This window comes from Gossypium raimondii, chromosome 10 (assembly GCF_025698545.1).
Source record: "Gossypium raimondii isolate GPD5lz chromosome 10, ASM2569854v1, whole genome shotgun sequence".
NCBI lineage: Eukaryota > Viridiplantae > Streptophyta > Magnoliopsida > Malvales > Malvaceae > Gossypium > Gossypium raimondii.
The window spans coordinates 41,173,356-41,198,193 of record NC_068574.1 but is presented as its reverse complement, the minus strand read 5'-3'; the positions used below and the strand labels follow the sequence as shown (position 1 = coordinate 41,198,193).

General features: G+C 32.7%; 1 protein-coding gene across 2 annotated transcripts; it reads right to left on the bottom strand.

Moving 5' to 3' along the window:
- Nucleotides 1–5,720: 5,720 nt before the first annotated feature.
- LOC105777911 (uncharacterized) lies at nucleotides 5,721–7,734 on the bottom strand. 2 transcript variants are annotated; one of them, XM_012601423.2, is made up of 4 exons: nucleotides 7,458–7,734; nucleotides 7,064–7,292; nucleotides 6,625–6,708; nucleotides 5,721–6,446 (listed from the first exon to the last, which is right to left on the bottom strand). In XM_012601423.2, the coding sequence occupies exons 1-4, from the start codon at nucleotides 7,671–7,673 to the stop codon at nucleotides 5,737–5,739; spliced, it is 1,239 nt and encodes a 412-aa protein (XP_012456877.1). In that variant the 5' UTR covers nucleotides 7,674–7,734; the 3' UTR covers nucleotides 5,721–5,736. The 2 variants fall into 2 exon arrangements, with proteins under 2 accessions (XP_012456877.1, XP_012456876.1); XM_012601422.2 differs by having other exon boundaries at nucleotides 6,625–6,777; nucleotides 7,458–7,731.
- Nucleotides 7,735–24,838: the final 17,104 nt, after the last annotated feature.

The following is a 24,838-nucleotide window of genomic DNA, read 5'->3' as shown; positions in this document are numbered from 1 at the left end:
TGGATTTTATTATTGCAGGAATTCGATTTGAAAATCCAAGATAAGAAGGGAGCTGAAAATCTTGTAGCAGATCACCTTTCAAGACTAGAGAATCCCTATCTCAAGGACCTTAACGGGAACAAGATAAATAACCCGTTTCCCTAGGAACGACTCTTTGTTGTAACCGATTCTGAAGTCCCTTAGTTTGCGGATATCACGAATTACTTGGCTGCTAACATCCTACCAAAAGGGTTAACGCATCATTAAAAGAAGCAATTCTTTGCCGATATGAAAAATTATTTTTGGGAGAATCCTTTCCTTTTTCGTGTTTGTGCAAATCAAGTACTTTGAAGGTGTGTTACAAAATCAGAAGCGAATAAAATCTTGGAACAGTGCCACTCAAGACCGACAAGAGCACATTACAGTGGGATTAGGACAACACATAAAACACTTGAATTAGGTTTTTATTGGCCCACACTGTTTAAGGACGCTAACAGGAATGTTACTTCTTGTGATAGATGCCAGAGAATAGGTAATATTTCTAAACGTGATGAAATGCCTCAAACTTATATGCTTTCATGTGAAATTTTTGACATCTGGGGCATTGATTTCATATAACCATTTCGTAGCTCTTTTGCTAATAAATACATACTAGTTGCGGTTGATTATATGTCAAAATGGGTAGAAGCTCAAGCTTTGCCTACTAATGATGCTAGAGTGGTAGTTCTATTTCTTAAGAAGCTATTTTCTTGATTTGGAACACCTAGAGCGATTATTAGTGATAGGGGTACACATTTTTGTAACGCTCAATTTGGTAAGATCTTTAAGAAGTATAGGGTGTATCATAGAACAGCTACCCTTTATCACCCTCAAACTAGTGGTTAAGTTGAAGTTGCGAATCGAGAACTCAAACGTATCCTAGAAAAAACTGTAGAGTCAAATAAAAAGGATTGGGCTTTAAAAGTAGATGATGTTTTATGGGCTTATAGGATTGCGTAAAAAAAACCCATAAGAATATCTCCTTACAAACTTGTATATGAAAAGAGTTGTCATTTACCGCGTGAACTCGAACACAAAGCATTTTGGGTAATAAAATTTCTAAACTACGACCCTAAACTTACAGGTTAGAAGAGATTGTTGCAGCTAAATGAGTTAGACGAGTGGTGAGCTAATGCTTACAAGAACTCGAGACTATACAAAGAAGCGACAAAGCGGTGCCATGACACTCGTTTGAAGTAGCCCAAACAATTCACAGTTGGGGATCGTGTCCTTTTATACAATTCAAAGCTTAAATTGTTTCCTGGAAAGCTAAAATCAAGATGGTCAGGTCCATTCGTGGTACAAACTGTTTTCCCATACAGTACGATAGAGGTAACACATCTGACATATAGCACATTCAAGATAAACGGACATCAACTCAAATTTTATAGTGGTGACGATTTTAGAAATAATAGAGAGGAGCTTCGTCTCCGCGAACCACCGTAACCATGCAAATACAAGGTAAGTCGAGCTTAGATTCTAAATAAGTGCTTCTCGGGAAGTAACCCGAGTGTTTAACTTCTGCTAATTCTTTTAATTTTATTGCATCCTAATTAAAAAATAAATTAATAAAAAGAATTTTTTTATCCACACAGCCTGGACAAGTTGGCGTGTCCTAGGCCGTGTGAGTACTAGAGCTATTTTTTTATTTTAATTTTGATTCTATGAGTTACACGGGCAAGAGACACAGCCGTGTGCGAGACACAGCTTGTCACATGGGCATGTGTGAGATCAAGTGCCCCATACGGCCTCGCACATGGGCATGGGAGAAGTGAATGAGTAACACACACGGCCTGGACACACGGGCGTGTCCAAGGCCGTGTGAAGATTGGGCTCAATTTTTAATCACACACGGGCTGGGAAAGCCCCACACGAGGATGTAACACGGTCGTGTGGCCCAACACGGGCCTAAACATGACTGTGTCCCTTTAAAACCCTACTTTTCCCATTTCCTTTTGTTTGTCTTCTTCTTCTCTCAAAAACAAACCCTAGCCCTCGGTCCTTAGTATCCCAATGGCATCGACCGCCATTCTCCGTCACCCTCCCACTTCGTCGCCCCACTCCCTCGTCACTTATTTTCTATTCTTTTCCCCCTTTGAGCTTCCCTCTCCCCTTTCCTCTTGTTTCCCTCGCCGACAACCCAAACACCAGCCTAATCGACCCCTTCCTCCCTTCCACATTTTTCCTAAACTTCCTCTATTTTACATTTCCAATAGTTGCATTCATGGTATATATATGACACGTCTCCATTACATAAATCCAAATCATTTAATTGGCAACCACACCACTAGAGTATACATTATACATTTTCGGATTGACGAGCCAATGGACATACCATCCGTCAAAAACACCAAGCAAAATTTATAGAAGTAAACTACAAGCAAAAGTACCATCCACCAACACATTATTGAAAAGGGTATGCATGCATTTTAATAGCCTCGCAAGGCATCTTATATTCTTATGTTGTTGGGACCATAATTGTACGTTTCATCTTATTACCCTATTTGAAACAACTACCATCTATGAGGGTAACTTGTTGATGGTCTAAAGCAAGGTCACTTTATAACCTATCTTTTGATTGGGGGGAACTATTGTTATTCCACCACTCGACTAGGACACATAGCAACAAGAGAAATGACTGAAACAATACTTATGAATAACCTTTCACCTTGTACCATTTAAATGATTACTTAGTAACCGACTACCCGCATGCCCCCTCCCCCCACGAAAAAGACTATCCATCCTTAGCCACCCAATCAAACCCACTATTAAGCCATCCACTATTAACAGATACGCCTTCCTTGATGGGGAGAACACTCGGGAATCACTATACCGCCCATTGAATTACAAATCGAAGTTTTTGGGAATTTCGGAATGGAAACACTTCCCCCACACTTTCCCTTCATCAAGGATGGATTTTCTCTTTATAAAGGTGAACCGTTCCAACTGACCACCTATTATTTTATTTGCAACAAGCTAGTAGACGAGGAGACACATTGCGGATGGTCTTGAGGTACGATCACTTTATAACCTCCCTCTCAACTGGGGGGACTATTGTTATATCCCTACCTCAATTTGGACCTAGTTGGGCCCTCCATTAGGCCTTCATCCCTTCTATAAATATCCCAAGATATCACTTAATAGGGGGACTCTTCTCCACTCAAAACCCTAATACGCTAAGCATTCATCCTAAGTCCCTTTACTTGTCTAACTTTCAGCTCTAAAATGTGTGAATCAACCTTCCTCATCTCCACCCCCTCTCCCCCTCTCCCCTTCTCCATCTCCGTTGATACCGTGCATCAACACTATTATGGCTATATATTACATATTAGAGATTACCATCAATTAAACTGATGATAATTTTCTTTTCTTATAGTTGAATTGTTACACTTCAATTTAATTATTTATGTTTTAAATATTGTTTCTATTTTCTATTGAATTACTTTAATTGTATTTTAATTTTTGGAAGTTAATATTTTTATCTTTCATTACATTTTTATAATTTATCAATAACCCAACAAAGTGAGTGAAGCTTTTGTAAGTACCTCAAAGATTAAGAACCAAGCTCTAGCAATTACAATCCCTCCCTAAAATTTGTGATGTACAAAGAAAGTTTTTAAATATACACTTTAATTTAATTAATTTTGTTTTGATCTTGTTTTCATTGCTTATTGTTAGTGTTATTATTATAAACATTACATATTATACAATACATGCCTTCCATAATATAGAAAAACTTTTACATTAATATAATATATACTCAATATCGCATCGCAGTTTATCCTAGTTAAATTTAATAAAATTGTTATTTGAGTATTAATTCATTGGATATTACTATTGTTGCAACATGTAAGAGAATCTGAATTTCAACACGTATTATTCTCTAATTTAAAAATTGAGAAAGTTAATGAATATTTTATGCATAATAAAGAAATTACATCCTATTTTATTAAATTTGTAGCTAAAATTTTTAAAATTCCACGTCCACTCACGATACAACTGTTTATGAGGTCAGTGAAGTTCTAGTTAAAGTACCAAACATTGTATGCATATTTTGCTAATTTGTCTCAACAAATAATAATAATAAAAAGAAGATTTTAAAAAAGGTTTGTTTAATTTAGGGGTGAGCAAAACTCGATTCGACTCGAAAAAATCAAAAAAAAATTCTAATTTCGAGTTAAACGAATCGAGTTATTCGACTTAATCGAGTTATTCGAATCAACTCAAATTTTTTTTTCGAATTTCGAGTTCGAATCGAGTTGAGTTTTCGAATTCGAATAACTCGAATAATTCGAATAATTCGAATATCAAAATATAATATTTTACATTTTTACCCTAAAGTCCCAAACTTTTTTACTTTTCCCTCAAAACTTTTACTCCTTCCCACTTTCCCCCCAAAACTTTTACTCTTCTCCCCTCCCAACCCCCCCAATCTACCCAAAATCCATTTCCCACCAAAATTTTACTCTTCCATTTACCTTTTCTCAAAATTTTACTCCCAAAAACCCTCAAAACCTTTTATTTTCCCCCAAAATTTTTACTCCCTCCCACTTTTCCCCTAAAACTTTTATTCTCTTCCCATTCCACCTCCTATCTACCCCAAACCCTCCCCCCTCCAATTTTTTTTAATATTTTCCCTCCAAAATTTTACTCTCCCTATTTACTTTCCCTCAAACTTTTATTCTACTTCTCACCCTTTACTCTCAAATAAAAAATCAAAATTATCTAAAAAATCACTAAACATAAATAGTAATAATTTTATTTATATATACTATTTATATTATTAAATTAAATTTCACATTTTATATTATTTATATTATTGAATTGTTTAGTCATATTGAATATTTATATTAAAATTGAATTCTTAATTATGCCATAAAATATTCGTGTTAAAATTTTATATTGGTATCAATTTCACATTTTATTTTTAAAATAACTTTTATTAAAAATCATATTTTTATATTTAATATATTTTTAATTCCAAAATACATAGTGACAAGAATCAAGATAATTGAAACAACTAAGCAAACAAATAAGCTAACCATTATATAAAAAATTAATAAATAAATTATGAGGTGATGAAGTTAATAAAAATTTTGATTAAGGTGTACAAATTTTATTACGATGGGTGACAACGGTTACAAGGACCCAAAATTATTTTTTAAAATTTAACTCGAACAAATATATTTGATTCGATTCGATTCGAATTTCATCTCACTCGACTCGATTCGAGAAAACTTCAAATAAAGTTAGGATGATAAAATGATATCCGAAAACTCGATTAACTCGAAAATTTTCAATTCGATTCGATTCGATCGAATGCTCACCCCTAGTTTAATTAGTGCTATAATCATTGGTCAAGAATGATTTCATTGCTTAATTTAAGAATTTTTTTTATTTAATACAATGCACCGATTACCATCCTTTGATTTATATTTTTTTCCTTCAAAACCTTTGGGGTTGTTTTTGGGCTATTCAAAGCCCAAGAATCTGAGCATTTTTCATTTCTTTGTTATAATACTACCAATTAGCAGCACTACCATTTATAACATGTAACAAAAGAGTGAAGTAGATTAATAATTGGTGATTTTTTTATGCAATATTTTATTTAAAAAACTATCTAGTAAATTATCGATGAAATTTTCAGTTTTCATATGAACACATTTTGGTTATCAAAGATATTAAACAACTTACACCATAAATGAAATTGAAATGTTACTAGATAAGTGTACAATCTCTCTTTATATTTATATACTCTAAGCATGAGAAGGGTAAGTTTAACATATGATCTACTTTAACAGAACTGGATACGAGGGTATTCATTACCATATCCCTGTTAACAAATCCACTAGTCAACCCAAATCCTCTGCTCACCACTAATGATGTGTTGCACACCCAAGGTACCGATATTGCAAAACCTAAACCACACCCGAATTTCCCTCCCCTTGTTACTTTGTTTCTGATGAGGACATCTTTATACGCTTTGCAAACTCTAGAGACGTACTTTCCCATTGGCAGAAGTCGCTGGTAGAAGTACGAAACGGTCTCACTGGGGTTTGAGATATCGGAGTCTGCATGGAGATTCACCACTACAGTGCCATGTTCGGGATGGAGTCGGTCGCTGAGAGATTTGAGAAATGGGGAATGTGGATCCCATAGCTTGTTAGGGAAGATGTCATCACCGTCATAAGCATCAACGAAGATGATATCATACAGATTGTTGTTTTCTACAACATACTTCTCGGCATCCGTTTCATAGAGGTATAGCCTCTCGTGGATGCCCTTCCACATTACTTCATTAATAGTATCAGGTTCTAGCAAAGCACGTTCACCTGATGGGGTCATGACTGAGAAACCTGGAAAGCCCATTGCTTGCACTGATGCTGAGATGACAATAGGGTCAATTTCGACGACATGGATTTCAGCACCTGAAAGAAACAGAGAATCTTTGGTTAGTTGATTTGGATGCATTCCAATGATTTTAAGTATAAATCAATATCTAAAGGCTTTAAACGAGATGATAAGTGGCTATAAACGTCCTTCTCTTTCATCTACAATTAATACTAAGCTAGCAGAAGAGATATAAAACCGAAAGCTAACTTCTACCTTGAATTTTACTAGCCAGAAACAATGGCAAGCTCCCACCACCATGACCAATGCATAATATATGCATCCTTTTCTTCCCATGTACTGCTGCCATTAGATCGTATTTAGAAGATGCAATAGTAGATAGTCCTAGTGACACCATACTCTTAACATCTACAAAGGTGCCATCAAATCATAAGATTAGTTAAGCAAACATTTAAATGCAATAGGTATGTATATACAAATATAAAGAATACATACATTGTATGTCATAAGATACATCCTATTAGTTCACAAAATCTGGCCTAGATGTGTATTTTGTGTGAAAATGCTAGTATTGTGGTCACTCAGAAACATATGAACTGGTCGAAACTTACGATTTCTCAAAGACTGGATACCCAAAAGCATCAAATGTATATAAATGACAAAATTTGAGAAAAGAAATGAAGGAGCAATTTACATGGAATAGCCAGGCATTGAGCCTGCTGCATGATAAATATAGAGCCAGGCTCAGTATCCCGATAAGCAGCCATTATTTTAACTGTACTTTGGCGAGTATTATCGTTAAAGCGAAGGACACGCCATTGATACCCAAGTATCTTAAAACTTCCACTGTGTTCATAGCCTGGATATATCTCTCCATACCTTTGCTGAAGCCATTTCTCTGTTTCTGGCCAATGAACTTTGTTCTGAAAAATGTTAAAAGCAATTGATAATCTATTCTCCACAGGAAACAAACCAATTCAGGATGAAAAAAGTTAATCAATGAAGAGAACCAGTAGTTGCCCTAAATCCAAAACAATTAAAAACCATATAATTGTGAAAAACAGAGAGTGAAATGTGAAGCAACAGACGGGTCTAGAAGAAGGGTAAGCGTGGACGGAGATAACGCCGTTTCCTTTATCAGAGACGGAGCGGAACACGGTGTTTCCATTGAACTCGGATTCGGATTCGGATCCCCACCACTCGGGTGAGTAAAGCCAGTCACCTTCGTCCTCTATTCGGCGAGCTGCGCCGCTGAACAACCGCCGGTGTATGTTGCATCTCCTCGACCCTGCTCTGCTCCACATTTTTAAGAGAAACCCTGATTTCCCGAGTTCTTCTAAGAGCTTAAACCCTGCAGTTTCTAAGGTTTAGGAATTAGGACCAGTCCTTTTCAATTACGAAGTTAACGGCGTCGTTTAACTAGAACCCATCTCTTTGTGAAGGAAAAAAAACACTTTTTTCCCAGGTTGGAATAATAATTAAGAAAAAAGTTCAAAAATAATTAAAATTCAAAGGATTTCCTGAAAACAAAATTATTTATAACTAATTTTCCTTTTATATAAAAATTAACTTCAATCAAGCCTAATATTATTATATTAATAATAAAATTTTAATTTTAATTTTAATTTTAAAATATTTAAATATTGATATCAAATATTATAATTTTTAATATTATTAAAATATATATTTAATTATTTATATTTAATAATTTATTCGATTTTATAATTTTATTTTAATAATAAATTTTAAAATAATAATTTTAAATTTTAAACAATATTCTTGATTGAAACATATTTATATTAATGTTTTAATAATATATATTACAATTATAAATATATTAATAATAAATTTTTATAGTATAAATGTTAAAATATGTCATAAGTTCATTTACTCTTAATAAATTTGGAATTTAGCCATTGTACTTTTATTTTAGGGAAGTCCTCTACTTTTCAATTGTAAACACTGGTAATTTTTTTAATAAACTATACAAATTGTCACCTAACCATACCTGTATTATTGTTGTGGTCAACCAACTTTAAAATTTTTCAATTTAGACATTAACGTTTGAATTTGCTCCTATTTTGATCACTCACCGTTAAATTGATAACGAAATTTAAAAAAAAACTCTTTGATTGATAAAATTTTAGCTAAAAAACAGAAAAACTTTTAAAAAACACTTTAGAATTACTCTTGTTGTTAATCAGTATGATATTTTCATCAAGGTACTTAGAAATAGTCCTTGAAATTGGGAATTAAATCTAGAGTTAAAAATATGGCTTTGAAAAATTCAATTGTTCAATGAATAATTTTATATGAAAAAATATGAACATTTAATTTTCATAAGAAAAAATGTGAAAGAATTAATTGAATTTCCTTTTGTTACATTGATAATGATTTTTTTATTTTATAAAATGATTAAGAGATTATTATGTGTTCCATTTATTTTTAATTATTTGTTTTAATTTTAAATCCACAATAAGCAATAAGAATCACTTATAATCCGATTTAGTGTCAACTCATTTACCAAATTAATTAAAAACTAAAATTATGCGAGTTAGAGTGAAAATTATTATTTTTACAAATATTAAATTATTTATATATTATATTTAAAATTTGTATTTTTTATTTTAACGGTGATTAGTTCATTTCTAACATTAACTTCTTAAAATATAAACAAAAAGGGTTACGTACCAAATTGAATATTTCAAACATAAATAAAACAATTAATGTATGTGGCATCCTTCTATTTTAAAAGTTGAAAGTTTTGGTTAGGAAGTTTGAGGATCAAATTAATAGAATTCGTAAATGTAAAGGCTTTCAGTTATCAATTTAACGGTGGGTGACCAAAATAAGAATGAATTCAAACGTTAGTGCCTAAATTGAAAATTTTTAAGTTGGGTAACCAAAACATGAATGGGGGCATAGTTGGGTGACCATTTGTATAATTTAGCCAAATTTTTTTGTTAATTTTTTTATGTGACATTTTTAAATAAAAAATACTCACTCGATAACTATGTAACTAAAAAATAGTGTTGTAATGAATATGAATTTAGCAAAATAATTTTAATAGTGTTAATAGTTGGACATGAATTTTAATCTAAAAAGTAGGATTAAATTTCCAAAAATAAAAGTACAGGAGATAAATTCCAAATTTACTGAAGAGTGCAGGGACTTATGATATATTTTAAACTAGTATAAAATATAAATATTTTAATTATATAAATATGACTATTTGTTTAAATCATGATTAGCTTCCTTTATCATTTCCAATTTTAATGTGACCCTACTTTAAATTAAGTTTTAATTAGATATCATTTATTATTAAGTTTTATATGATATTAATTATTACAAAAATTATCTTATTATAAAATAAATTTCGATCTTCAAAAGAAAATTAACTATAATTTTTGTAATAAATATATTTATGTCGTGTTCATTTCACTAAGAACAACTTTTAGAATGGTTATAAAAATTTACCAAATAATATAAAATATTTTATACAAAATCATCCAAACATCAAAAAATATAAATTTTTCTATAAAAAATTCAATCTATTTTCTAAAATTAATTTTCAGAAAGCATTCATTCCTATTCTGTTCAATTTAATTTTTATTAATTTAATCACTTCGTTACCTCCACTATTCCACCGTTAAATCCATATTTTTATTCCTTTCCATTTTCTTTCTTTTTTTTTTTTTTTGAAATGCTTTCAATCCTTGAAATTTCCTGTTGTTGGCAAAAATATGGCGAATTGAGAGAGACCCATTTTTATTTTTCCTTAATATTAACAAATGACTTTGAGATTTTATAATCTAAGGTTTAAAACAACCTTGAAATTAACTTAGAAATAGAACAACATGAACCATTGAAACACCCAAAAACCTTTTGAAAATCCCCCTCCTTTGCCTTCCTCTGTGACCTCGGCTCATCCATCAAACCCTTTGTGGCAGCCCTCCACCGCTAAAACCATTGTCCACCATTCGGAAATCTCTATGCTCTTTACCTCCTCTAATTCCTCCTCAAAACCTCTCCACCATTGTAGATATTGAATTTCATCTAAGTTCAAATTGAAGCCTTCACAATAGATATATTTTAGCCCACTTTCAACTGTCAATTTTCAAGGCTCACAAGTTGAATTATTTCTTGATATTTAAACTCTGAATTATTGATGATTTAGATTAAAATATTTAACTTTATAAATTAAATTTTAGACTTTTGAAGCACGATTGAAATTTGGATTAATAGTTTAAATTAATGGATTTGGACCCAATTTTCCTTTTGAATCATTTTCAAAAAAAATTTGGCTTTCGCCCATTAGTGTTTAATAAATATAAGTAGTTTTCTATTTTTTATTTAATTACAAAATCCAAAAAATAAAAAATTACAAAAAGCCTCTCTATTTTTGCAAACACTATAATTTGGTCGCTACACCATACCCATTTAATGGGTTGATAGAGAATTCGTCTTTCTTTTTCACATACAACATAGGTGCACTCCAAGGAGATACACTCGGCCGAATAAAACTTCTGTCTAACAATTCTTGCAACTGTGCTTTAAGTTCTTTCAACTTGGCTGGTGCCATTCAGTATAGCAAGATCGATATCGGCGCAGTCCTAGGCGTTAGATCAATAACAAATTCAACTTCCCATTCTAGCGGTAATCCCAGTAACTTTTCAGGAAACACGTCTGTAAACTCATTCACAATCGATACTTGATCAAGTTTCGACTCTGAATCTATAGTATCAAGTATATAGGCTAAAAATGTCTCGCAACCTTTACAAATCAATTTTTGTTCCCAAATAGCTTAAATAACTCTGGTAACACTGCTTGATCTATCTGACTCAACTGTAATAATTTCACCCGTCTGACATCTCAAGACAATTTACCACATCGTCATGTAACATCAACCAGTCCATTCCCAAAATAATATCGAATTCACGAAAGGGTAACAACATCAAATTAGCAGGAAATTCACAACCCTGAATTTTCAATAGACACTTACGACATATTAAATTAACTAATACGCTCTGACCTAGTGGATTTGTAACTTGAACATCAAACTCAGTTGATTCAACAGTAAATTCTTATATGTTACTAAAGCGGTACAAATATACGAGTGAGTTGACCGTGGTCAATCGATTGCATATATAGTAACATCAAAGAGATAGAAAATTCCAATAATAACATCAAGTGCGGCAACTTCTCCCTAGCTCGAATAGCATATGTTCGTGCAGGCACTTTAACTTCAGATCGGGCAACTGTATCATTATTCTCAGTACGATTAACTCCAGTATTACTGCTCTGACCAGGACGTTTACCCTTTTGAGGTGTCGACATCTGTCTATCACTTCGTTCATCATTATCTCTTGCCATTCTTGGGCAATTCCGCACAAAATGATCTGTCGAGGAATATTTGTAACACGCACCCATCTTCGTTTTGCATTCCCCGCTATGAAGTTTTCCATAATGTTTACAAACTGGCTTCGGAGCATTTTGAACACTTCCCACACTATCGCGAGTTTAACTTAATATTTTGAATCATACTAAATCGGTTTATTTTTCCCGAAAACCTAGATACCGAAGTGGTACGATGAAATTCTTCTTTGTTTTTCTTGGACAAGGGTGCTAAAAATGATTTAAGAAAGCTTCTTTTACTAAAATCTTGAGCTTTTCTATCTCTCAACTCCTTGTGGTTATAGACTTCTTCCATCTTTTGAGCACGACCAGATAAAACAACAAATTCTCGAATCTCAGTTCTTCCGATCAACATTTTAATTTCATAATTTAGTCCATATTCAAAACGGATGCACATTTCTTCTTCATTCGACACAATTTCATGGGCATACTTATTGAGATACACAAACTCTCTCTCGTATTCAGCTATTGATTTATTTCCCTACTTCAATGCAAGAAATTCTTTCTTTTTCCAATCTAAATATCTTTTGCTGACATATTTCTTTCTAAACTCATATTGGAAAAAATCCTAGGTAATTCTATCTTTTTGTAATACTGCTGTCAACGTGGTCCACCAATTGTACGTTTCATCTTTAAGTAACAACATTGTACACCTCAGATAATCATTAAGGGAACTGGCAAGTTCATCAAAAACTCGTTGAATATTTTCAAGCCAATACTCAGCTTTAGTCGGATCCTCATTTGTTCTACCTCTAAATTCTTCAGCCCTACTCTTTCGAATTTTATCAACAGGAATCCATTTACTTGTTTCAATTGTTTAAGGAGGTGGAGGCACCACAGGAGGGTTGGAGGATGTTAAGCCATAGGGTTGGTTTGCATACATTTTATAAACCACTGACCCATTAAACCGAAGAAAAAATTTTAGCTTTATTTTTTGAAGATATTTAATTTTTAGTGAAGAAGGGTTAGAGCTCCCTAGTAGCAGAATAGAGGATGGTTTGAGGAAAAAACTGTATTAATTGGCTTATATGGAAATTCTAAAATTTTTATGGTAAAAATTTCACTGATCCTAGCTTCAAAAACAATAAGTAGATCCTAATTTTTTTTTCTTTGGAAAAGGATAAAAAATAATTAATTATACATGTGATTTGTATATTCATAATTAATGTTACATGAAAGCATGTTATACTAAAAGCTAAAAAGTCTTATATATTTACAATAAGGATGAGGAATAGAGTAAAGGAGGAGGAAAATTAGTAGAAGAGTTAAAATATTATGAAGTTGTTATAAGTGTTGGAATAACTAATACATATGAGAAGTTTAAAAGAATTGATGAGATAATAAGTGAATAACGGTTATTTGACGTGTTAATCAAATATTAGTTAATAAATTGAAGTATTGTGTTGAAGGATATATTGATTGGATTAACTAAATTGTGAACTGTATAAACTATTTTAGATCATAAATAGTTCTAATCAATTCAATTGTTACGATAAAAGTGAAATTCTCTTCAATAATAAAATAATATGATTAATTGATCTAAAAGTTCTTTAATTGTTTCGGTAACAAATATGACATTTTGGTACCTTTACTCGATGATCAAGTTGGGTATGGGGGTGTTTGATAACTCTTGAAAAGAGTTACATTTCATTCCTTTAGACCTAGCTAATTGCTTGTACTTGGGTATATTTAGTGGCATTTTAGGACATTTTATTAGTATTTTTCTCAATTGCATTAGGAGCCTGGACTGTGTTTAAATGTTAGGTGCTTTTAATTGCGTGTGGAAGGATTGTGTTTGGTGGTTTGACAGGTCCAAGATGTGGAGAAAAAAATAACGGAGTGAAGGTTTGCTAGGGCAAAAGGTTGGATAGTTTGCCAATTTGTATGCCGTGGCAATTCTAGGAAGATGATCGAGTCAACACTTAACGCATACCAGTCTCAGCCCAACTTTACTTGTACTAGAAAAATCTACCTAAAAAAGAGGAGAAGATATCATAGGCTATTGAATTTTACCCTAGGGGAAAATATTATAAAAAGCCAAGGGAAGGAACCCTAAAAGGGGTGAACAAAAAAAGAGAGATTCTTAGGCGAACACAAAAGAGTGTGGAGATTCAGAGGCAACTATAGAGGGTAGCAGCTGAGTAGAGAAGGAAAGAGGAAGCTCAAGGCAATCCTCTCACCACCACAGAGACCTGTTGTTGGATTGAGAATTGGTTTGGCGACAACCATCTTCCTAAGTTCTTCTATTATTTCTTATTCTATTCTCCTGTAAATTGATTTGATCGAACCGATGTTGGATGCTATTTTGAACTTGAATTTTAATCTCCAACTTATGAATTAAATCTCATAGGGTTGGGATTATATGATGAAACTTTTATTTCCTTTAATGGTTGAAGCATATATTTTATTTAGTCTACTGTTTCATTCAATTGCTTTTATTTCCTAACTGTATGTGTACATTTTCTAGACATAGATGAGTGTGCAGTATGGCCAGAAGCTAAATCTAATTCTGAAAAGGTTGGATTAGTTGGATTCAAATTGAATGATAAGAGTGGGTATTTGACCGAATATTGCACCAAACTCTAGACATAGACCAGTGTTTGTATAGAATGAAGACAAAACAAGTGTCGTGCTAAGGCCTATAGACACATGCTAGGTAACTTGATATCTTGCTCTCAGGAGAAGCATGTCACTTTAGGTCTCTTCTGGGCAGTAGGTTAAGTACAATTTTGCTGAGGTATTATTGAAAGTAAGGGAAGATTCTTAGTAATCCCAACCTTCCAACCAACATCGTAGACCTTCTATCATTTGCCGTAGTATCTTCACCATAACATTCTTAGTTATTTATTTATTCGCTCGTGTAACATTCTTAACCCGTATCCGTCACCGGACTAGGGTTAGGAGGCATTACCGAACAATTTACATCGTTATACAAACATTTCATATGCATTGATCATGTATCATCATATCACATTTATTCATAATCACATTGTCCCTTAAAATAGGTCTACGAGATCTAAAACATGTTTTTAAGAAGGTTCGGGACTAAACTAGTTACACATAAAAATTTTCAAAACCTTAAGAATTTTCTAAGTAACAGACGTCTCACGCCGGTGTAAACAGCCGCACGGACGAATATAGGCCATTTGCAAGGCCAATTCGCCAACCATAAGGGTCAACCCTACACAAGCACATAATATACCATTATTCATCAATCGTGAATATTAATTTTGAACACTTCCACTAATACATCAATAACTTTACTAAAGCTTACCACATAACCACAATCACATTCCAATTATAAGGTCATCTACATATCAAACCTCACATTATAAACAAGCCAAATCTCATGGCTCAATACATTTCAAACATATAGACACCAATAGCCAAAATCACTTATACACTTAACAAACCAACTAGCCTATACATGCCACATAACCAAAATTTCAAACCTTTTAAGTATCGAAACCATAGCTGGATAGTGTGATGGGATCTACGATGATTTCCAACTCGAGCGAGCCTTCGGAACATTATAAACATAGAAAAATAACACAAAGTAAGCTATAAAGCTTAGTAAGTTGATATGTAAATAATAAGCAATCTGTTAACCTACTTTTACCAATCCTCACAACATGTTCTCAAGATAATACAATCAAAATTGCACATAGTTCCACTATTTACTCATGTTCACATCAAGCTGTCTACTCAAGTCATAGTCACTAAATTATTTATATCTTGCGCTACGCAACTCCAAATTAAGATCCGCTTGATTTTTCTGAAACTAAACTCACATATATTCTTCTCCAAAAATTAATTATCTCTTAGTACGGGATTCAGATGATATTCCTGTTCATTTATCTTGAAAATAGACTCATTAAGAATTTTAATCATATAAATTCTAACCTATAATTATTTTTATACAACTTTTAATGATTTTCCAAATTCAGAATAGGGGATTCCAAAATCATTCTGACCTTATCTCACAAAAATTCAAATACCTTATAATACGAGATTCTTTTGCTTACATCGTTTCTTCTATGTGAAACTAGACTCAATAAGATTTAATTTTTTGTCTTATTCAACTTCTAATGCAATTCCCATAATTTTTAGTGATTTTTTAAAGTTATACAACTGCAGCTATCTAAAACTATTTTATTACAAATTTTACTCTTTCATGATTTCTTTCATACATTTCATAAAATTTCGTTTCCTGTTCCATATGTCCTCATAACACATATCATAATTCATCTATACAATTCACATAGATCATATTTCATTTCATTCTCAATCATATAATCAATAACAAATTCAACTTCCCATTCTAGCGGTAATCCCAGTAACTTTTCAGGAAACACGTCTGTAAACTCATTCACAATCGATACTTGATCAAGTTTCGACTCTGAATCTATAGTATCAAGTATATAGGCTAAAAATGTCTCGCAACCTTTACAAATCAATTTTTGTTCCCAAATAGCTTAAATAACTCTGGTAACACTGCTTGATCTATCTGACTCAACTGTAATAATTTCACCCGTCTGACATCTCAAGACAATTTACCACATCGTCATGTAACATCAACCAGTCCATTCCCAAAATAATATCGAATTCACGAAAGGGTAACAACATCAAATTAGCAGGAAATTCACAACCCTGAATTTTCAATAGACACTTACGACATATTAAATTAACTAATACGCTCTGACCTAGTGGATTTGTAACTTGAACATCAAACTCAGTTGATTCAACAGGTAAATTCTTATATGTTACTAAAGCGGTACAAATATACGAGTGAGTTGACCCAGGGTCAATCAGTGCATATATAGTAACATCAAAGAGATAGAAAATTCCAATAATAACATCAAGTGCGGCAACTTCTCCCTAGCTCGAATAGCATATGTTCGTGCAGGCACTTTAACTTCAGATCGGGCAACTGTATCATTATTCTCAGTACGATTAACTCCAGTATTACTGCTCTGACCAGGACGTTTACCCTTTTGAGGTGTCGACATCTGTCTATCACTTCGTTCATCATTATCTCTTGCCATTCTTGGGCAATTCCGCACAAAATGATCTGTCGAGGCATATTTGTAACACGCACCCATCTTCGTTTTGCATTCCCCGCTATGAAGTTTTCCATAATGTTTACAAACTGGCTTCGGAGCATTTTGAACACTTCCCACACTATCAGCAGGTTTAACTTAATATTTTGAATCATACTAAATCAGTTTATTTTTCCCCGAAAACCTAGATACCGAAGTGGTACGATGAAATTCTTCTTTGTTTTTCTTGGACAAGGGTGCTAAAAATGATTTAAGAAAGCTTCTTTTACTAAAATCTTGAGCTTTTCTATCTCTCAACTCCTTGTGGTTATAGACTTCTTCCATCTTTTGAGCACGACCAGATAAAACAACAAATTCTCGAATCTCAGTTCTTCCGATCAACATTTTAATTTCATAATTTAGTCCATATTCAAAACGGATGCACATTTCTTCTTCATTCGACACAATTTCATGGGCATACTTATTGAGATACACAAACTCTCTCTCGTATTCAGCTATTGATTTATTTCCCTACTTCAATGCAAGAAATTCTTTCTTTTTCCAATCTAAATATCTTTTGCTGACATATTTCTTTCTAAACTCATATTGGAAAAAATCCTAGGTAATTCTATCTTTTGTAATATCACATCAACGTGGTCCACCAATTGTACGTTTCATCTTTAAGTAACAACATTGTACACCTCAGATAATCATTAAGGGAACTGGCAAGTTCATCAAAAACTCGTTGAATATTTTCAAGCCAATACTCAGCTTTAGTCAGATCCTCATTTGTTCTACCTCTAAATTCTTCAGCCCTACTCTTTCGAATTTTATCAACAGGAATCCATTTACTTGTTTCAATTGTTTAAGGAGGTGGAGGCGCCTCCACAGGAGGGTTGGAGGATGTTAAGCATTTGCATACATTTTGTAAACCACTGACCCATTAAACCGAAGAAAAAATTTTAGCTTTATTTTTTGACACATGTGGAATCGGTGCACCACGACTTGTTTCTTGTTCATTAGTCGAAACATTACTATTAACTTCATCAGTGTTAGCACGATCATATTCTACTAACATCTTTAAAATCTATACAAAAAATAGAGGTTAGATCGGATCAAATAATAACACACTACCATAAGTTTATATGGCATGTAACTTCTAGACTTCAAACACGCTACGTTCAGTCTGAGAATCGACTAAACCGTAGCTTTGATACCACTAAACGTAACACCTCTAACTCGTCTTTCTCGTCGAATTGGGGTTACAGAGCGTTACTGTATAAATCAAGACATTTATCATTAAATAGAAACAAAAATATAAAATAAATGATAACATTCAATAGTTTATAAGAATCAAGGTACAAATACACTTACGAGCCTTAAATCGAGCTTACGGGGCCCTAAAAATAGTTTGGGAACAATCCGAGACTAATTTGAATCAAAACAGAAAAATATGCACAAATTTGAAAAATTTGGAAACAGGAGTCACAATGCCGTGTGGAATAGCCCAAGTTGTATGATTTCACACATAGCCGTGTGGCTTCCCTACACGCCCGTGTGGCCAGACTTTGTAACTAACTGCGACCGTGTGAAAAATCTTGCACCTAAAAATTAATAAGACACATGGTCATATGGTAAAGCTGTGTGTATCACATGGCCGTGTGACCAGGCCGTGTGGCATAGCTCAAGTTGTGTGCACCTTAAAATGCTTCCAAAATAAGGCAAAACTTTCATCCGACACTTAGGTTCCAAGACAAATCAAAATCAACCATTTCCATACTTCAAAGACACATTTAAAAAAGCCTAAAACATGCCAAAACAAACAACCTAAGTGCCTAACCAATATGTTCTCATTGACACCACAATTCAATTATCAACCTTAATTCACATAACACATCAACTAATTTGCATTCAAATTCATAAGTTCATATATAAAACTCATGCCAAACTTATCATTTCTTCTTAATCATTCACATTCATTCATAGCATGATTCAAACACTTAACTAAGGTTTATATCACATGACCAAAACAACTTTATATGAGCATATTCACACCAAGATTAAAGACACATACACAACTAAGCTTATACCAAGCTTAAAACATAACATTTGTAATAAGTATCTAAACATATACAAAAAACACCTATTACATGTCATATAACCCAAAACAAAAGTATCAAAGTCTACCCGAATGTATCTAGATAGTGTGATCTTCAAGTTGATCCGATCACCTGACTCTACAAAACGTTATCTACAAGGAACAGAAAAAAACACGAGTAAGTTTCACTAGAGCTTAGTAAGTTCAATGATTAAAACGATAAGGCTTACCGAATTAAATATAACAATTTTAATAACAAGATTAAAAGTCAGAGTCTCCTGTTAATCACAATCCACAACAGGTGAGTTTATACATAAAGAAGTACGTGATCATTTACTATCAAGCCACAATGCTATCAAGAGATTCATGAATAATTGTTCAACAGTTCAATAATAGGACAATTAACACAAGAAGCATTACCCGATGAACAATATACTGATATGAGTACATAATTATTCATCTGAAACACCCCAAATGCTCCAACTAGCTAATCCAACCGATAACACACCTCGGCACCAAGTGCTTAGCCTGTAGGCTAACATCCCTCCCATAACACGGCTCAGCACCAAGTGTCAAGTCTGAAGGCTTTACATTCGCCCTCGATAACATGCCAGAAACACTGTAAATATAGCAGGATAGTCCACAACAAATGCTAGAGTTCGGTATATTCAGTGAACAAGAAATAAACAGGAACCATCATCTTATCTCATCTCAGACCAATCCCAAGCAATGCGCACTATAACCTATTGGCATGTCGGTCGTACTCTATCCTACATTCAATGGCTCAGGAGATATTACTTCTAAACCAAGTCCAACAGTTTATTATTCCCATTCATACTAATTTAACATCGAAATATTTAATTTAACAATCAACAACTAAATTCTCATTTAATTCATATTGTAAAATATATTAAAATAAACTGAACGAACTTACTAGGGCTAAACTACAATAACAACAAATATTCAGGGACTATTCAGCTACTTTCCCCTTTCCTTTGTTATCTACTTGTTCTTGATCTATGATATAATTTATTTCAATTATTAGCCTCAATTTCATACACTATTCAATTTAATACACATAACTTCTTATTTACGATTTTGCATATTAGACCCCAAACATTTACATTTTATTCAATTTGGTCTTTAAGACCAAAACAAGCTTATTTCACATAATTAAACTTTAAACCCATTGAACCCAAATTTTAACCATTCTAAAACAGCCCTATAATTCTAAATTTATCAATAAAACCCATGTCTATTTAATTTATATTCAATTTAATCCCTAATCATGAAAATTACTAAAAATCACTTTACAAATTAGATCAAAATTATCATCAAGTTTCATGCTCAAGAACAAACATCAAAAATACTTCAAGAACATCAATGGTAATTTTTATACACTTTAACAACTTCACAAATTAGTCCTTAAACTAGCTAGATATCAATGCAACGATCATAAAAACATAAAAATTCATAAGATACAAGCATAAATTGCATACCATGCAAGTGAATCCACTTGATCGAAGCTTTCTATTCTCCAACAATGGAGTTTTGGTTTGAAAAGATGAAAACAAGAAGAAAAGATGATGGCTTTCATCTTTTTTTTTGTTTATTGATTTGTTAATTACCATTTTACCCTTTTAAAATACTAAAATTTTCATGCATTACCAACCCCAAGTCGTCCACTAAATACATTTGTGGTAATTTTTTCCTTTAAATCCATTATGTTACTTACCAATTACTATTTAACACCTTTGATTAATAGGATTTCACTTTTATAACTTTTAAGATTTAGTCCTTTTTAGTTAATTAACTAATCAAACGTCAAATTTCTAAATCAAATTTTACTAAGACACTAATGACTTCATAAATATTAAATAATTAATATTTATAGACTCACAAGTTGAAATTGTGGTCCCGAAACCACTACTCTGACACCACTAAAAAACAAGCTATTACACAACTCACGTTTATGTTAAAATTGGGCTGATTTTTGAAAAAATCATAACGTTGAGGGTGTCAATAAAAAAGTTTAAAGGCACAAAACCAAAAGCCCGTAAAGGTTGAGGGTTTTTTTTTTTTGCAATTATGCCTTTTAGCAAAAACCATATTTGGTCTATATTCATTTACTCCTAACCAAGGCATTTCATTACATTTATTCACACACCATTTTCATCTATACCAGAACACGTCAATTCATGCTAAAACAAGTCTACAACACCTTTGAAAAATAATCATTCGAATGGTATAAAACCTATGCTTAAAACCTAAATTTATTCAATCTATTCTCCAACTTATCTTACTAAGTTAATTCCTTACATATTTCATAATATATCTAGCATTTAAAAGCTTAGTCCATTACCTTTAACAACACCAAACATGACCTACAACCTTTCATTAAAGAGGTTATATACCAAACTTATTAACAAGTCCAACATTAGGCACAATTACAATCTTTATCACACATGTTAAAGTAACAAATTTCATAACACATTGACTTTATATACATGCTACAATCTTTAGAACCAAGATAAACATATTTCTATTGTTTCAATGATGGTGTGTGATTCACATTGATTCGGCTCGGCCAGTTCTACAATGATAATCTACAAAAGGAAAAGTAACTAAAGTAAGTATTTAAAATGCTTAGTAAGTTCATATGGAAAATACTATGCTTCCCTTGTTCCTACATAAGCATATAGCAAACCTTAGTTTCGCATAATGTTGGCTAGAACATGGCACTCAAAACATCAACAAGGTGAGCATATATATATATATATCCATGATCATTAGATGCTACAAGTAACTTAAATATACCAATTCATATTACTGTCATATAGCATATCACAATGGCATATTCAATCAACAATTCATAAGATTATACCAAGTATACATAATTCATTTCAATAACATATTCTACTACCAATGCATAAGGATATGTCATTTACTTATAATTCTTTTCAATGACATATTAAGTAGGTTACCAAAGTCTGTTTCATAACATCTTTCAAGTTTTCAATCATATTTGTATATTTCGCCCAATGAAATCCTAGTAAAATGGACTCGGATACACGGGCAAACTATACCACACCAATTTGATTGTCTGAGTTAAATTTATATCAGGTTAGTCGTTCAGGCTAAACCTATATCACGACATATCAAGTTACTCGTCGAAGCTAAACCTATATCATATAATACTCAAGGATCCACAACAAATTTTTTATCTTGTTAAAGTCTGAAATAATCTCCATACAAGTGCACATAACACCTTATCGGCATGTCAATTATAGCCTAAACTTTTACCGTAAAATCCTCAAATCGCCCTTAGTCGAAAATAATATGGGATAGATTTTTAGTGAAATAAGATATAAAGAAAGTAAAGGATAAATAATTTTAGAGAAAAAATAAAAAAGAAGTATGTTATGAAATATTAATTTGAGCTAGGGACTAAATTGTAAAAATATGAAAATTTTTATGGTCTAAGTGTAAATATTTAAAATGTGAGAGTGTCAAATCCCAAAGACCAGATTAGTAGAAATTGGGTTAGCCACTGAACCAAATTAACTCACTTTTCAAAACTTTCACAACCTTAACTCAAAATCAAGATGTGACAAAATTACTGCTAAAGAAAAACTCTTTGTTCCCTATTCTGTTAATTTCTTTTTTGAAGCTTTAATTTGTTGTAAGCCTGCTACCTTATTGCTATTTGCGTTTGTGTGGGTTTCGACGATCGATTTGTCATTGGGTACGTTTTTCTTTTATGTTTTTTTAAAACTTCGTTCTGGTGTTTTCTTCATGGGATAATGAGTGATTTTGGAATAAGGGTCATTTTGGGTGTTTACTTGTTTCGTGTATTGTTAAGATGAATTGGTGAGACGCATGACATATTTCCGGAGAGTTGGAAATATTATTTGGTGTTGTTAATGTGGTTTTGGGTAAGTAAGCGAGTTTCGTAAAGCTGATTTTCTGGTTTGCTAAAGCTTTATATTGGTGGTTAAGGCCAAATTAGCGACTTTAACTTTGTGAATCGCTGCTAAATGGTTGTTTTTAATTGAGGTCTTAGGTTCTGTAATACTCGATGAATCGACATAAAAAATTGACCAAGTGTGTTACTCAAACTTGTAAAAGCGACGATTGATAGAAAGCCGAAAAATTTACTGTCGACGTCACACGGTCGTGTGCCAAATTGTGTGGTGGACCATGTGAGCCACACAATTGTGTGTCAGGCCTGTGCCAAACTGTGTGGTCCACACGGTCTGGGTTGTTTAGGCCATGTGGGCCACACAATCTGGGTTGTTTAAGTCGTGTGGGCCCATTTTCTAGAAAATTGTTATATAGGGTCGTATTGATATGTGATTCATAATTAGACTCTTCGTAGGGTCCATACTACTTAAAAAAGACTTGAAAACAAGGTAATTGTTAATATGTTTCTACATGTGATGTGTTTAAATTATATATGTATGATCTGTGCTCTGCCAATTTTGTTGGCATGTTTCCGTTTTGCTATGTTTGTGTATGAACATATGATGTCTAAATATGTTAAATGGTATCTCTGAATTTGTTATATGACAATGCATGTGACATTATGGTGAATATGATTTACGTTTGTTGAATTTGTGACATGTTAGTTCTGCGAAGTGTTGAATTCCATGCCTTCTAATTTATGTTTTTGTACAACTTCATGTCTTACATGCTTTTCCTTCAAATTTTGTATTTGCATGCCATGTCACATTGCATAGGGTTGGGATAATATTGCAAGGAGGAAGCTCTGACAATTTAATGATTTTCACTATCTAGTGGTTCTACCATACTTTTGTTCTAGCAGATTGACTGCATTTATGGTGGCCCGACCACTAATATTTGTTATGATAGCTTGCCTGCAATATAGTGGCTTGACCACATATATTTGATCTGGCAATTTAACTGCAACTCAAGTGGCATTGTCCATAATTATCTGTTGATGTGTTGGATGGACGAGTTTCAGGGAACTCTAATTTGGTGTGTAGCGGAGTTGGGTAGGAATTTTTTTTTTTGAAAAATCTGCATTTTGTTTTCTGAAAATATTGCATTGACATATTAATGCATGTATGATCTTGCCACGCAAGTTTGTTGAAATTCTTTGTAATGTTTGGCTAGTATTTATGATATATATTTTTTCTGTTTGGGTTAGTTACACAATAAGTTTGTTAGCTCACTCTTCTGTATTGATCTTTTCAGGTAACCAACTAATTTAGGATTGGACGGCGTGCGGGAGCTCAGATTGGTTTTCACATAAAATGGTTTGTTTTGATTAATAAATTAATTTTCGGAACTTTTGGTTTTTGGATTAATCTTTTGGATTTAATTTTGGTTTTGGGTTTTTATTACTGAGTTAAAGTTATTCTGCATGATATATGTTAATCAGCAAACAATGCTAATATTCAAAATTAAACAAACTAATATTTTTCCATTACAAAAATTTGAATTAGGTTTTACGAAAGTTAATAACGTAAGTTTTAGAATATGCTCAACCAATTGGATTAAACGTTTTCACTTGTTGAAATCACAGTTTTCTAATATTAACTCTAAAATTTTCTGTTGCAAAGTTTTATTCAGAATTACAAGTTTTACGAAACAAGTGACTTAAGCGTTATGTTTTTATAAAGTTGGGTTTTCAGTTTACAATTAAAAAGTTCGCATAAACATTTTAAGAAATTACAAATTTTCCTATCAAGGAATTGTGAAAAGTTTTTATAAACTTTAATTTTTAATTTCGTAGTGAGACATGTATTGGAAAGTAGAATTTTTACGCACTAATGCAACCTTCTAGATTTGGTCGTAACGTCTGGGTGGAGTTTGGGGTGTTACAGAGAGGTTAAAGTATAAATTAGGAAATTTGAAGGGCCAATAGTTCAAATATATTGAGGGTGTAAAGATC